This window comes from Porites lutea, chromosome 2 (genome assembly GCF_958299795.1).
Source record: "Porites lutea chromosome 2, jaPorLute2.1, whole genome shotgun sequence".
NCBI lineage: Eukaryota > Metazoa > Cnidaria > Anthozoa > Scleractinia > Poritidae > Porites > Porites lutea.
Window position 1 is genome coordinate 50,581,809 of NC_133202.1, and position 16,282 is coordinate 50,598,090.

The window sequence follows — 16,282 nt, forward strand, 5'->3', positions numbered from 1 at the left end:
GCAAGCACATCCCACACCAGTTCAGCCAGCAGATGCGAGAAAAATCAGAGATTGTAAGAGAACAAAAAAGCTTACTAGCCCGTGTACATCTATCAAACTGTAAAATAATCAATACAGGTCTCTACAAGTTTTTCATAGTGGTGTAACTCTAAATAAGAGCAGATGGCATGTCATGTTTAGACCAGCAGCTGAAACCCAGGAGAGAAACAAATTTCCTTGGCTAGAAATGATAGATTTAAATTGACTACCCTTAGTAATACCTATTTTGTTCTCAGTATTTCCAAGATCAGTTAGGACTGTATATTTATTCTTAATGGTTCAGTTTTATAATAACAGCCTTTTACTTCAACTTATTATTTTGGATCATGAATTTCATCAGTATAGGAAGACAGTAACAGGCTACATGACATATTATCATTATAGAACATACATTAAGAAATTCAATAATAATAAAAAGTTATACTTATCAATAGTTATAAATCTAATTTGTTGTTTAGACTTTTCTGGGTATGATTTACCACAATGAGAACGATGCTGATGGTATCCAGCAAGTGTTGACAACACTCCACCAGTATGTGCCTTATCATGGTGAGAATGCTGAGAGAGAATACTCGTCTCAGGGTCTTGTTGCTGACCAGCTGAGTGTGGAACGGGGTGTTAATGCCCTTTTTGAGCTGGCCAATGGTTTCACTCCAGAGGAACGACTTGAAGGGCTACATTTGGAAATTGCTGACTGGCATGCAGGAAACAAGTTTTTGAAGGTATTAATTTTTACCCTCTGCAGTAATTGATTTAGAGTTGAGCGCTCTCTGAAATACATTCAAATCAAGTTTAAGATTGTATATAATTGATAAATATATAATTTATATATTATGTATTTGTTAAAAATGCCCATTACTTTATTTCCCTTCAGTTGAAACTGTGCATGTTAGAGTCCAGAATTCTTTTTTATAAGAAGATAACTGACTTTCCATATCCTGTCGGAAGACTTGCATAGACATCCTTCCCTCCGATGAGTTCTCTTAAACACTCTTCTTGCTCTGGATAAAGTGACTGAATTTTTAAGGTCTCGCAAACACGGTCAAAAGCTCGACGGAAAGTCATGTTTGAGGAGTAAGACGCCATTTTTATCTGTATGAAATTGCGAGACTGCGGCTTTGGTCAGCGGAGAAATAAAAAAATTAATTTCATGCAAATTTATTCGGGAACACGATTATCGTCGGCGATTCACAGACGTCCCCTCTCCCGATTTTTTCCTGAGGGAGGAGGGGACGTCTGTACACAGGCTAGGCGAGCGTTTACACGTTGAAAAGAAAACAAAAATGTGGGTACGGAACCGTTTTTTATCGGTTCCGTTCCGAAAGGGGTCCATAGCCGCCTATGGACCTTTTTAGGAACGGAACGGATACAACTGGAACGGGTCAAGTACCGTTTGCACGTCGAATTTTGTCGGAGCCGTTCGTCTTTTTATCCGGGCCGTTCCAATTTTTTCGGTCGTGTAAACGGGCCTGTACATTTTCCTTGCAGTAAACTTGTAAATCACGGTTTTCTGCGAACGGCATGAATTTGTGGTAATTGATATAGCCACAAGATAACATCGCTGTTGACAAACAGGCTGTTTTTTATTTTAAGTTAAAATCGTGTTGCTGAATATATATATCATGTAAAGACTTAATTGGTTTCGAGTGCATTTTGCACTGATTGTTCACTTAAAAATGAAGTGGTTGTTTGTGTTTGTCCTTTAAGAGAACCAGAATAATTATAACGGTGTTTCTATTTTATTAGATGACATAATTTAACAAATATCGTATGTTTCCCTTTGCCAAAGAGAGAAATAATTATGTTTTCCTCCCCATCCAATTACGAACTGTCTTTCAGGCCGTCACTTAAAAGAAGTGAGAACTATAGGGTAGCAATAATATAACTATCTTATGACTTGGAAAGCTATTAGATGAGATGAATGATTGACTAAAGAAAAATCACGTACAGTGAAAAGAAAAAAGAGCTGCAAAAAAAGAGAGTACAATACAAAATTTCCAAATGTATTAAGCAGCATTCTGACGCTACTTAAGATTAATTTGAGTAATTTGGAACTTTTTTATTACACAATTTCTCACGACTATTGAAAATGTAAGGTTTGAAATGTATTTACATTTTATTTGAATTCAAACATACAGAATTTTTTATTTCTCACGGAGATTATTTGCTAAGGATTCTCAGTAGCAGGTCTAGATCGCACAAAATTTGGCTTTTATAGATTTCAGAGTTTTTTGCTTATTGTTGTCATAGAGTTATCCGTTTTACTTAAAACTTCATTTTGACAAATTTCAATTCATAGTAAATCACTGGTGTAAATTTTATAGCGATCGGACAAGGATAAAATCGCCACCTTTACTGGCGATTGAAAAATATCGGTATGGTCTTCGAAAAACTGTATCGAAACACCTTAAAAGTTTTTTAGTTTTTTATCAGTAGTATTTTCACACGGTTCAATTTAAAACACTGCGAACCGACCGGAGATTTTTTGAACAATCATGGGAGGGACTTCTGTACACAGGCTAGCGTGTGCATGCATAAGCAGAATTTTTAAAATATGTCCACTTCATTGTTATTTTTGCTGATCAGGTCTTTCCTACGTTCGGCATATTCGTTTGCGGTCCTTTGCAGTCCTTTGTGGTTAATGTTTGTACTTTATATATTTTGGGGCCGTAGATCTTTTATAGATCCGATATACTGTAATTTTTGCATGGTTCTGTCCATATTTTTGAGGTTGGTTTCTGGCCAATCCTTCATTTTCTCTGCGAGACATCAACTTGTCACTTGGACTCTTGCCCCCCATAAGACAATTGGTATAGCGTGATTCTGTTAGACTGCGAGCAGTCTCTCTTTTTCTTCAGATTTAGTAAGGAGAGTGCACGCGCGCGCGAGCGTTGAGCGGCGAGGACGCGAGAAACGAGGTCGTGCCTCTCCCGTCTCGCGCCTTCAGTCACGCGCGTGGTCATTTGCGTGTCTCTGGCGTTTTGCGCGACGGACCAGGGAAAAGGAGAGACTGCTCGTAGTCTATGATTCTGTGGGTGTTGAGAGTTCTAGGTTACGGTTTACACGAGAGTGCGCGAACTTTTTTCTTCAGAGTTTTCTCTAGTTGTTACGCCATACTGACAAGCCCCCAAAAGGGAGAAATTCGGATGATTCAACTTAATTCGGATGATTCTCTATTCGCTTCTAACTCAGTAGGTAGCTCACAACACACAAGGTTTCTCGATAAAGATTCACTCGGTAGAGTTCGCTTGTAAATGGGCCTCATACCACTTCCAAAATGTACTACTCTTGCCATCGTTTACTGTTGCCTTACCATCAACAGCGTTTACATTCGTATTTTTGGCATCCTTATGCTTCCACCGAAGATAGATTGCTTATAGCTTCGAGTCGCTGCTAGCTCCTTAGAATGTACTCCTCTGAAGTCCGCCGACCTGCTCTACGCAAGCTCTACGCATAAGCTCTACGCATACACTTTTATCTTGCGCACGCGCTTAACATGCCAGAATGCGATTGTGCCAGAAGAAAAAACCGAGCCCGATTTATAACTGGGCTGTGCCTCAGGCAGCAAGAAGTTTGGGGGGGGGGGGAGTCAGCAGTTTGATCGCAAGGTATATTTTCCAAATATTCGTTCTTCTCTTTGTTCCAGTCTTTTACTTGACCATTGCCACTGAGCCGTTCACCATAACTTTCTTCAGCTGAGGACCTTTTCCTTTCAAACCTCTTCTTCCAAATTTGACAATTCTTTGACTCCTCACTCACAGTTCAGTATATCTGAAGGACTGAAAAGAGAGGTTAGATACTTGCTAAAGCGGGCATTATTGTCACCAGACAACATTTATTTCAGTTTCCTTTCCACTTTCTCTATCTTGTTCTTTATTTCCCACCTCTTGCCATGCTCCATGATTAAATAAGTCTCAAATCCTGATTCACTCATACGACATCAAAACCGGCAACCCAGGTAAAAACTAGACACTGGTCTTTTCACACTAACTCACTCCAGGGACCTGTTTCTCCGAGGTCGCAGTAACTTTTCGGGCCCACAAAGAAATTTTCAAATCAAAATCTAAAAAATAAGAGAGCAGGTCCATTGAAACTAAGACCTGATTAAGTTATATCATGTTACCTGCAATTGTTGACACCTAAATATTTTGAATGTAAACAACAACAGCTTTCCGGCCCCTTTTTTTGCCTGGGCTTTTAATAAAAAATTGTTATAAACTTTATTTATATAGCGCTACTTCCAAAATCTCAATAGCACTTTACAGAACTCATAAGAAGAAAAATAATGAATTAAAACCGTACGTCAAAATAATGATAATAAAAAGAATACCTGACGAATTACTTCAAAGTTACGATAAAAATCCTACTTAAAAACTCTAAGCTGCACTTGAAACTAAATCCCTAAAAATTCAAACAATAACATCTAGAAGTTGTATGATTAAATATTCTATATATTATGTTGAATTAAAAAAACGTAGTCCCTATAAGTATGTTTGAAAAGGTAAGTCTTAATGTTGGTTTTAAACTCTGATAATGAGGCATTTCTGCAAATATACCCCAGGAGAAGAAAAAGGTAGATTAATATCCTACAAACTGCTCTTTACATTTCTCATCAAATGTTGTTGCATGAATAGTAAACTTTTGTCCCAATAAATCATCTGTCCCATTGCATGAGACTTAGGTTGCCCACCCCACACGACTTGCTCTTTGGAAAAGCTGCTATAAGATGAATAGCATAATGGAGAATGGGGTGGATCAACCATATGGCCAGCACCTGGCAATTGCAACATAGTGCAAAGAGAATCCTTTTTCACTGCTTTCATACGGTCATATATGTACCGTGAGGTTAATTCGGCATTCATGTTCAAATCTTCTGTGCTATATACTAGTAAAATAGGACAAAAAATATTTTCCACCGGAGTCAAGGCTGGCAAGTCAGCCAATGGGTTGGTTGTCTCCTTGGAAGCTGCAAAGCAGAATCTGAGAATTACTCCCTGATCTGTATATTTTACTGCTTCTGCTGCGAGGTTGTATGTATTTGACAACTTTCCTTTGTACCTGTATGCAGTATTGCTGATAGCAAAATACCATGGTCCTACTGCTACCACAGCCTTGACTAGATCAGTGCTATAACTTGCAAGAAGCAAAGCAAGCCACGTTCCCATGCAATGAGAATGGAGTGCTATACCACCTGGTAAGACCTTAGGATGTTGGTACAGCCATTTTGCTGCCTCTTCAATGTAATCCAGTTCAACATATGGACTTGAGGATGAAGGAAGATCATCATAGCCAAAATAGGCCAGTGCTAAGGCTGCAAATCCACGAGAAGCTAACAAGGAGGCCTTGAATTCAACCAGTCCTCCTGTGCCACCAAGAAGATCCATTACTCCTACAGTGTAAAACAGAAGACTTTCATCAATACACAAAAGAAATAACCATCCTAGTACAGTAGACTGAATGTACATTGTACTTTTAGGCTCTTTTACTGCGCTTTTCACAAACATGCGAATTCTGAAGTTCAAAAGCCAACTGACAATTGCGTTTTTCGCTGCCGTCAATCATCTTAACGGACCTCTTAGGAAACAAAACTTTTCTTTAACAGGTTCAAAAGGTCATGGATTGTGTTTTGTGATTGGTGGATTTCGATCCGTTTTGTGTGTTTCTGTGTTTCAAGGTTTGTTGCTTGTGATCGTAATTATGATTGATGGCAGCGAAGCACGCAGTTGTGAAGGCGGCTTTTGAACTTGAGAGTTCGCATGTTTGTGAAAAGCGCAGTAATCAAACAAACACTGCTTGGCACAGTATATACAGTAAAACTTCATCAATATGGACACTGAAGGTGGCCATAGCTGTCTGCGTTAATGGGGTGTCTGTATTAAGTGGCTGAATTTGGAGGAAATGCAAGGGCTAGGGACAGGAAAAACTGTCTGTAATAATTAACCAGGTGTCCGACTTAAGCAGGTGTCGGTAAGGCGGGGTTTGACTGTACTACTATTTGTCTCAATTCAATTGTTCCTGTAACTCAGTTCATTGTGCTTAAAACTTGTATCGCTTGGCAAGATGGCTTTATCAAAAAGATCCTGTTCAGATTAATGTCAGACATTGATAAAGCATTACATGTATTAATCTTTTTTAGGTACTTAAAATAACTAATTTTCTGAGTACACAGTAAGTAACATTTTGATCTCCAATTACTAGTGCAAAGTCCAATATGTATTGTTACCCAGTGATCTTACAGTTCCATCAACTGTCATTGTTTAAGTGGGATACTAGATTCATGGTGTAATCTTTTCCTTCTTTCAAGGGGACGGCTTGGTCAAGTGGTTAGGGCGCTGGACTTGTAATTCAGAGGCCCCGAGCTGAAGTCCCGCCCTGACTGCTAGCTGGCTTTGATCTTGGCAGTCCCTAGTTCAAATCCTCAGCCACCCTTGAAAATAGCCAGCAGGTTTGCCTCCTACTGGTTGGGATATTTAACCATGTTATGTTTCATTTAAATTATTTGTTTCATTATCCCTGAAAAGCCCCATAAGGGGAGAGGATAATTAAAGTATTATTATTATTATTATTATTATTATTATTATTATTATTATTATTATTATTATTACTACTATTATTACTACTATTATTCCAAAAGATCAAACTCAACCTACTTTTGAAATGACTCCTGGGTTCAAACTTTTCATAGTACTACTATTATTTTTATTCCCACCCTCCTCACCCTAAAGTGGGCAAAGAAGTTATTATTGTGTTGCTACTTTGTTTGTCACTCGTAGAGCTGTAGGTGGTTATCTTTTATCAATAAAGCCTCTCTCTGTGCCAAAAAATCAGGGCCACTTTAATTTAAACGTAGTTTAGCCAGTGTTTAACAAAACCGTGTTTTAAGCCACTTTCAATTTGTCCAATGGTTTTATCTAAACACCATTTATTGTGAAAAGTTAATGAAGGCATATAGAGTAGACTAGAAAAGCATTTATCTTCCTAAAATAACCCACTAAGGAAGAGACCTGGAGGTCCAGAGATTTGTTAACTGCAGCTTAAGTTAGACTTCGTTTAAATAACCAACCCTCAGTGTGTCAGCATCATTTATTTGTAGATAAGGCCTAGATTTTTGATAGTTTTTTTCTTAGTAATGCTTGATTTTCCTTTTCCCACTCTTAAAGTATTCATAATTGTAAGTAGTTTTCTATCGTGGACATATATTTAATTTTTAATTATATTCTTAGAATTCTGAATTGTGAAGGGGTTTTTTGCCTGAAATTTGTATTTATATAATATTGATGTGAACGTTTTATTTTTATGAATATTTTGCAGAAGTTTTGTGTGTAGTTTTTTATAAGATTTTTATATGATTTTATTAGTAGTATTTATTTTATGAAGAAAAAATGTAAAATTATTATAAGTATACACAGGAAAAATTCTGCAAAGTACACTTACTTTATCCCAGAATGTTTTACATTAACCAGGGAATTTGAGCAAAATTTTTCAAAAAAGTCAAATGCCCAGGGATTTGCCAAGGGGGGAGGGGGGCATGGGCGGTTTTGGAATTGACTGGTACATAAACTCACCAGCTGAATACTCAATGTGATTCCACAATTACCTGGGAATGGTCCATCACCCGGTGGCAGAAACAACGTCCCTCGGATTCTCCCTTCTCTTACAGGAACTCTCTTTACTCCATCCGCCATGTACGACTTCTGAAATGTGCCGCTAGAAAATGGCAGCAGCGATGTTTCACGTGGAATTACATGACCATCAAAACAGTTCACGATGATATCATACGGCACAGTAACATCTCTTTTCAATAGTCGAATTCCTTCTCTTTGCCCTGGTGCCTGCTTCATGCTCCATATCAATCCCATGGGTTCAACTCCGCAGTAAGATCCACCTACAGAGAGGTCGTGGCCAACATCGACATTGCCGTCTTTATCAGCGACATAATGAGCGTATGACTCGAACAATTCGCCCTTGTCGCTGAATAACTTCGCTTCAAGAGTAATACTTTGCAGCTGTTTTAAATGCGTGATACGAATTTCAGTTATCTCGTCCGCCAGAGAAGATTTTGGTGCAAAAGCGAACATGGTTGATCAACAGCAGCGCGGATGATCGACAGCCAGCAAAGCTAACGTCCGGAACCGGTACCCAGGGCCCGGGGGGGGGGGGGAGGAACCCGGATATGGAAAGGGTGGGGATGCTCGTCGGAAATTTTGAATTAAACTCTTAAAGGAGACCGATCCCGGTTTCTGAGAGTTAAATGCCGATTAGAGTTTAAATTAGCGCTAATCCAGGATTACATGTAAATTCTTGTTCCGTTTTTGTATTTTTTCTTCCTATGTAAGTTGCTTAGACAGGAGCCTGGCTTAGTAACAATTTCAGGGTTATCAGGCTGTTTCTCGGAGTAAACAGGGTCTGGAAGTCAAGATCTCGACACGAATCACGTTACGTTTTGGAGTCATTTCACGATAGGCCTTTTGCACATTGATTACTTGATCAACTTTCGGTAAACACGAAAACAGTGCGCTTTGGAAAAACTTTGTTGGCACGAGCTGAAAAAGCATAATAAAGTAAGGTAACCTGCAGGGGCCCGTTTCTCGAGTCCCGGTAACTTTTCGGGCCCGAAATCAAAAATTCAAATCGAAATATAAAGAATAAGAGCGCGGGTCCTGGCTAGCAAACTACTCCATTTTGTTTCATTAACTGATAGGTTTATCATGTTAGATGCAAAACTATTGAAACCTCGATTTTTAATGTAAACGGAGACAGCTTACCGGCCCCGTTAATTATTTTTTTTACATTTCTTTGCCGTTGTTTTGCACGACAAGGAAGACTGATAGAACGTGAAACTTCCAGGAACTTCCTCTAGTTAAGTGCTTTATAGAGGAAATTTCGTACTTGTTCTGTTCACTTTTTTTCCACTGCCGCTCATTTTTAGCCTTGGTGGCTGTTAGCATTTCTCATTTTCTCAACACCGCTACAAAATTTTCATGTTGTAATTCCAACAAAAAATGTCTCCTTTGTTTTTTAATCTTTCGCTTTAGCTCTCTGTCGCTCTTTTTCTTATTGAGCTTCGCTGGCCTGTTGCTTACTTTCTCTTTTTCTCTGTCTTTATCTTTATCTATTTTCTAAATTTGTTCGGGACATGATAACTATCAAAGCCTAATGCTTTAAACAACATGGACAAAAACGTACAGTTTCCGCTTTCCGTTTTCGTCTTTATTGACCCTTAGTTGTCTCTGCTTTGCAAGACGCGGGTGGCTATGCGATTTCCCGCCAAAATAACCGCGAGTTGCATTTAGGTTGCCATACCTGTTAATAGAGTTATTTTACATTGGTTTACCTGTGGTGCGAACGGACGGGCGGACGTACGGTCACGTGATTACCAAAATGTCTCGGATGCGTAGATTACTACATTTTCTTAGGTATCGGGTTACGCTATCAAAAAAATGAATTTTCTTACTTGATCGTGTGTTCGAAGTTCTAGAAGGTGATCTGTTTCAGATCTCGCCCTCGGCGGTTGGGTGGGAGGTTAGGACCAAGTGTAACGGTGAGGGACCGGGGGTAAGGGTAAGGTTTGGGAATTATGATTGAATGAATAAATAAGGACATATTAATATCTAGGAAGAGTTTTCACATGATTCCTGAATTTTCGTAACCTGAGTGGAAATAATTTATAGTTAAAAATCATTTCCAACATCCTTTAAAACGATAAATTATTTTAGAAGAATCTTGATCTCTAGCCATTTCAGAGACCATGCCTAAGACCCATTCTCGTCCCCAGAGCCCGGCTTTTCTTGGTCACGTGGTCTCTTTAAACGAGGGGCTCTACTTTTTTCGTTACAAATTATTTAAGCCGAGTGGCTCTGAGGACGGGAATTGTCCCAGACCACAGTAGCATTAACAGTAGTACGCTTTAATGCGCGACGGGAGTAGGAAGAGGGGTGGGGGACAATTCTAACTCAAGAAATCAGGAAAAGAAGACACGACAAGAACAACCTCAACTTCCATCTTGATTTCATTCATACTCTGATTTCACATATTTCCCTCTTAGGGCGAGCGCCCAAAAATGACAAAGCAACCTCCCCACACTGAATTTTGTCGAACCCCCACCTCCTCAAACAGATCGTCTAAATCAAAGCCCCCATATATATATAGCGACTTCTGAGTCATCGCGGCTGAGGGGTTTGTGTACATGTTAAAGATAAAATAAGTTAGTTTTTGGTGATGAAAAACTCATGCAGTTTGGCTCATAAAAATGATAAAACGACAACCAGAAAAGACGCAACAATCTTCCATGTTACAGAATGGCCCGAATTAATTAAAGGCACCGGCGTGGGCTAATTTGAAAGTGGAAGATTCCATTGATCAAAAACAACATTAATCCGGTCTCGTCAGAGGGTCCATGTAAGGGACCTTATTGAGGTTTAATTTCTTGACATACATATCGATCAAACTCAGGGGCGTAGCCAGAATTTTTCAAAGAGGGGGTCACCATCTCGGGATCGCCGACTATATATGGTTTATAACGCTGCTCTCCCTCGTGTATCAGCGGGCTCAGTCGTATTATCGCGGCATGAAGGCCCATATTAACTAAAGACAAGAGCTGTTGAAGAAAATACTTTACAGAAAAACAAATTTTAAAAAAGTGGGCTTTTCAACCTAGCTTTTACGGCCAAGATATTGTCATGGCGTTTTCGCCACCTGAACATTGTAGGTTGTTTGCTTAAAAGAAAGCCTACCAAGGGGGGTCACGGGCACCCCAAGCCCCCCCCCCCCCCCCTAGCTAGCCCCTGATACTAAACGTTTAGGTTAAGTGAGCCCAGCTTTCTCGCACACAGACTGAAAATCTGAAACAAGCGGACACGAAAGAGTGCCATTTATTATTCAAGCTGATTGATCTGTGAATCAACCCAGCACAAATACCATATCTAATAAAGGCGTTTATAAATTGATCTGGTAAATGCCTTCAAGTCCGCAGCGAACAGCTCTAAGCGCAAACGGTGTTTCAAGATTCCACCAAAAAAAAAAAACCCTGCGGTTAGCTAGGTTTAAACATTTACTGAGAATACATACATTATTTTATTCATTATTATTATTTTTTTTTCTGTACGAATTTACCGGCTCTGGTTGCCCTGGTTACAAGGTGTTTTGAAAATAACGAGAAATTTATTATGACTTTTCGCCTTAATGTATAAAATTCAGGGCAAACGGTGTGGTTTCCAAGTTTGCCTTTGTTACTCGGGAAAACCGCCAGCTTCCGAAAAATACCTTTAAAAATATAAAAGGACTTAATGGTTTCTTCTACAAGCTTTTCATCGATTATGAAGTCTCGCTGACCTCGAATTCCACGGAGCTATAATACTAGCAAAAAAGATCTAATGTATTTTTATGTGGTTGTCAAAGTTAGTCGTTATAAATTATTTATTAGACGCAGTGCAATATTTTGTTGGGTAGCTAGCCGATAATTTGAATAATTTATAGGGAAAGCCTCATTCGATTTAACTGTGCGGCATGTTTTTTGCCGTGTTTTTGAAATGAAAAAAGGCAGACGAAGAATGGCTTGTTTTAAAGTAGAGCTTTTTTATTCCTTAAATTTTAAAATTAAATATAAATATTCTGACAGCAAAAACAAAGTACTCGTACAGCTTCTTTAATATTACATTTTTACCAAATGAAAGGCATTCTACTTCTAAAAGTACGTGCTGCTTTCGTGTAATTGAGATGACTACGTGAATTGTTAGCGGTTATTTCCTGCATAATGAACAGACATTCTCGTAGAAACGTAACAAACTAATCCACTTTTTGTTGTTTTGATTGCTGATAAAGAACTTTCCGGTCATTTCCAGACGATTTGACGTCATCACCAAATTACCCGCCAAAAGCGCGGTATTTCGAATAAGGAAACCTTATTGGTCGAGGAATCCTTTTGCAATCCCACAGTTCTTCAGTGTCAATGTTAAAGCGCTTGGCGGCCATTTTGTATTGGAAAGGCGAATGAAAATCTAATGAGATTCATATTCGTGAGAAATCGCTCAAGCAGCGAAGCGCATTTACCTGTCCTGTCCATTTCGCTGGTATTGAAAGCCTTTGACAATGGCCCCTACGTATTGAACCTTTATATCTAACAGCAGCAATATTTAACGGTTTATGGCGTGAGCCAACAATAACGTTTGCAACTGACTCCTCCGTGTGAGATTTTCTTCGAACTCAATTTTTTTGTGTAGTCGTGCCGGTGAGAAATAGAATATGAATGGAGTAGTCTATCGCTGCGGTGCTGGCGATAGAGATAAACACACGCCGATTGTTGCCGGTTTGTGCTGTTTGACCAGTCAAAGAGAATTTTAAATCATGGAAGACGAAACATCCGTTCGAGTGGCTTTGAGGTAAGTGTCTTCGAGGCCGTCAAGCTATGACAGAAAGGATGATTTCTCGCAATCCACAGCTAGTATATTACTCGATCAAACGATATAGACACCCTGCCAAGCACTCTGTAACGCGTTTTTTATTTATTTCGGGCTTTTGTTTCTCTCCTCTTGTAGGATTCGTCCTCAAAGCGCTGCGGAGAGAATCGACATGTGCAGGGTTTGTACTTGCGTTACCCCTGGTCATCCACAAGTCGTTCTTGGCAAAGACAAGGCCTTTACATTCGATCATGTGTTCGATATTGAGAGTAAACAATTTATGATCTATGAGCAGTGCCTCCGAGGACTGGTTGAGGGGTAAGTTAACTGTTTTCTGTCGGAAAGTTTTAATTGTTTAAGTCTATGTTACGCTCCAACTGCGATTTTCTTTTGCATTTTAAACCTCTACACGGCAATTCAGCGATGAGTGCCAAATTTAATACCTTGTCAGCTGTACATGTTCAAAAATGTACTCTACAAGATTATTGAAAAGAGTATTCTTTTTTTACTGCAGATGCCTTGATGGTTACAATGCCACAGTCCTAGCCTATGGGCAGGTAAATATCACACTTTGGCGAGCAGGGTTTGTAAGTGACCTACCAAGCCTATCGGGGTTGTAACTTTTGAGGTTCTTCACTATGTACAACTTTGCCATGGTTCACCAAATCTATTTTCTTTTAATTTTAAATTAACGACATCTCTCAAGTGTCCCGACTGTCAAGTTGGCAGATCTCAAGCACTGTATTGCTTCAGAGATTTCTCTTGCTACACAATACATTGACCATTCTCTGTTCGATAACTTATGTAAATCTGCTTGCTATTTATTTTAAAATTTGCGAGATGATCGTTGAAGATTTGCAACATCTGATTCTTTAATCTACTGCTTATCTAAAAGGGATGTCGTGTGTTGTGTAATGCAGTAATCGAAATGTAATGTACAGTCTCCATGCTAGTCAACATCAACATCCTCTCTCAGAGTTTGAAAAATATTCCCCTCCCATTGATAAAAGTAATGATAATTCATTTGGTTCAAGTCATAATAATTCACCCTAGAAATAGAGATTAAATTATAAAAGCGAGTATCTTGTGAACCACAAAAATTTAACCGAAAGATAAATTGATCTCTGTAAACATATATCTATGCCAACATCTAGGATATTGTATTGGCTTATTTTTTGCTTATATTTTGCTTATACAAAATGCAAATTTTACTGATAGTTGATTCAACGATTATTCTCTTCTTAAGATAGTGCTCTTCAGTTCCTCTGGATAAAGGATGGTCCTCAGTTTTTTTGTTTATGGTGATGGAAAACTTTGTTCATTTTTCATGCATTGATAACTTAGAATATAATGTGGTTTACATTCTTTGAGCTGTTTTTGTAGAATACTAGAGATTTTTATTCTGCAACAATTGAGTTGGCTTCAATAAGTGAGGCAAAATGTTGTTTCAGAACGATGTAAACTAAAAACTACTCTGTTGGGGAAGTCTTTGAACGATAGGGTGCTTAATTAAGCCAGTTCTTAGAAATATATGGTCATAATTCACCTATGTGGAAAGGATCGTGAAGTTTAAAACTGTTTTCCAAGTACTTTGTGTGACTAAACTTTTTACTGCTTTGATGCTGTCGATTCTTGTATTCTCTTGAATGTCTAAACTTCCTTTTCAGCTGTACTTTACTGTGTGTATACATTTTTTGAGATGATTGTTTATGATGCTATTTTTAGGCGGAAACAGGCATAAATTAGCATATGCCATTCATACAAGATTTGAATTTTTTCTCGGAAACAATTGGCATTTACTGTTTACCAGTAACCTTTTTATACTCAGAGAACTAGGTAAAAATTATGCAAGCATATTATTTTACTCTGTTGTATTGAGGTTTGTTCTTTATCATTATTGCTTTTCCAAACTTCAGTTGTCTATAAGATTCTATCCAGTAGTCTCAGTAATAAATTATGTACTATGCTCAATAAAATTTATTGAGCATAGTACATAATACAGTATAGAAAAATGAAAACCTGGTTTATTAGCTGCTAAATTAGATAGTTGTCTTTAACCAAATGAATTATTATTTTTCTAATTTTAAAGATTCAGTATGAACATCTGTCAATTTGTAAGGTCTTGAATGTTGCTATTGGTATTATTTATAATGTCGTCTTGAATTTTGATATAATTCATGAATATTGCTTATTGGGTTGTGGTGACAGAAAATTGACCCCAGCAAACAAATTAATATCAACAAAATTATTGGATAACTTTTTATTGATATTAATATTCTTAATGTCTTGAATTGCATTGTTGTGTTTTCTTTTTTTCTAACCTAATTTAAGGAAAATATCGGTGAACATAATTAAGTTCAATTCCTGATTATGTAAATCAAGTAATTAAGTTCAATTCCTGATTATTTTTATAACCAAGAGCCAAGCTTTGATGACTCAGATCATCTAGCCATCTTTCTGTAATTACATATATTCTTCAAGTTTCTTTTCAGTTGTTGTTGCTCGTCTCTACAAGTAATACAATTTTTACATAATTGTATGTGATAAATAACACACATATAAGCTGAAAGAGGTAGCCAGAGCTTGTGGGCTTTTTACAGAACAAAAAAGGATTAAAATGAGAAGAAATTATAGACTGGAACATTTAAAATATTTGCTGCAACATATTTCAGCTAAATCGCTTAGCTTTCATCTGCTAGGTGAAATATCTTGTAGCAAATATTTTACACCTTCTAGTCTTTTAATATCTGCAGATGAAAGCTAAGCGATTTAGCTGAAATTTCTCATAATAAATATTTTATACATTCCAGTCAATGATTTCTTCCCATTAATGCCAACAAAATGTGAAATGAATATGCTCTTTTTTTGCATTTCCAAGTTACAATACCGTTCTTAATTTTCACTCTGTAATGGTGCTGATACATTGTTCACACGTAGATATTAACATCCTTTTCTTGCAATTATGAACCAAAACTTGATTCTTATTCGATTATGGAAAATCGTGTAGAGAGTAATAGGGCTCAAGGATTGCCATGTGCAGGCAAAATGACTGACATATTGCGAACAAAAATTTTTGTAACTTGTATGGAAACAGCTCTAGTCAAACTGCAAACTAGGTGAAAGTCCTCATGTAATGTATGTGATCAGGAACCTCACTGTCACAGCCATCCCAAATTTTGGCGAGCAATGAGGATTGTACATGGAGCCATTTTTCATTGTTTGAGAGTAGTATTGTTGAGGATACATCTTCTGGTGTATCTACTTTCCTGACATCTTCAGATTTCTTTGCTGGTAGGAGATCATTAATGACAATTGACAACTCAATTTTTTACTGTCCCTGATTTTGGCAATTATTTGTGGGTGATTGAAACAGTACCAATCCTCTAATTGCTTGGATCCAGTTTTTCCCCTCACAAATCAAATTGGCACCTTGGAAAGATTAGTGTGAGAAAGAGATTATCCAGACATAATCATCTGTTAAATCTGGGATGGTCAGAAAATAAAGAAATCCCTGACCGTCTTGGGCATTTTTTATCGCTAAAAAACCAGGCATTAGAAATTCAATTAAGAATCAATGATTTTATATTTTTTATAATTTATGTATATGTATGTTCATTTCAATCTAACACAGACAGGATCTGGAAAGACATATACCATGGGAACTGGTTTTGACATTGCTATCTCTCAAGAAGAGGAAGGAATCATTCCGCGTGCAGTGGCCCATTTATTTGATGGAATTACCAAAAGAAAACAGGATGCCAAACAAAGAAATGAGCCTTTACCGGATTTTAAAGTGACTGTTCAGTTTATGGAGGTAATAATCTTGCACGTTTTTAAACTTTGTTACT

At 37.8% G+C, this 16,282-nt stretch overlaps 2 protein-coding genes across 2 annotated transcripts in view; one reads left to right on the forward strand and one right to left on the reverse strand.

Annotated features, from left to right (window-relative positions):
- Positions 1–4,350: 4,350 nt before the first annotated feature.
- On the reverse strand, positions 4,351–8,155 carry LOC140928953 (bile acid-CoA:amino acid N-acyltransferase-like). The gene is made up of 2 exons (XM_073378759.1): positions 7,637–8,155; positions 4,351–5,428 (listed from the first exon to the last, which is right to left on the reverse strand). Exons 1-2 carry the CDS (start codon positions 8,115–8,117, stop codon positions 4,626–4,628), a joined length of 1,284 nt encoding a protein of 427 aa, XP_073234860.1. The 5' UTR covers positions 8,118–8,155; the 3' UTR covers positions 4,351–4,625.
- Positions 8,156–11,998: 3,843 nt separating this feature from the next.
- LOC140928952 (kinesin-like protein KIF21A) overlaps positions 11,999–16,282 on the forward strand; it is a 41,714-nt gene continuing 37,430 nt past the window's right edge. Inside the window, exons 1-4 of the mRNA XM_073378756.1 lie at positions 11,999–12,416; positions 12,573–12,752; positions 12,949–12,991; positions 16,066–16,248. Of these exons, the coding sequence (XP_073234857.1) occupies positions 12,382–12,416; positions 12,573–12,752; positions 12,949–12,991; positions 16,066–16,248 (441 nt within the window). The 5' untranslated portion in view covers positions 11,999–12,381. The remainder of the gene's footprint in view (positions 12,417–12,572; positions 12,753–12,948; positions 12,992–16,065; positions 16,249–16,282) is intronic.

What these genes read in the sequence shown, in the direction of transcription:
- LOC140928953 (XM_073378759.1), bottom strand. Translation starts at nt 8,117, where the DNA reads ATGTTCGCTTTTGCACCAAAATCTTCTCTGGCGGACGAGATAACTGAA. An exon ending in GGGTGATGGACCATTCCCAG is followed by an intron (nt 5,429 to 7,636) that starts GTAATTGTGGAA and finishes TTTACACTGTAG; the next exon opens with GAGTAATGGATCTTCTTGGT.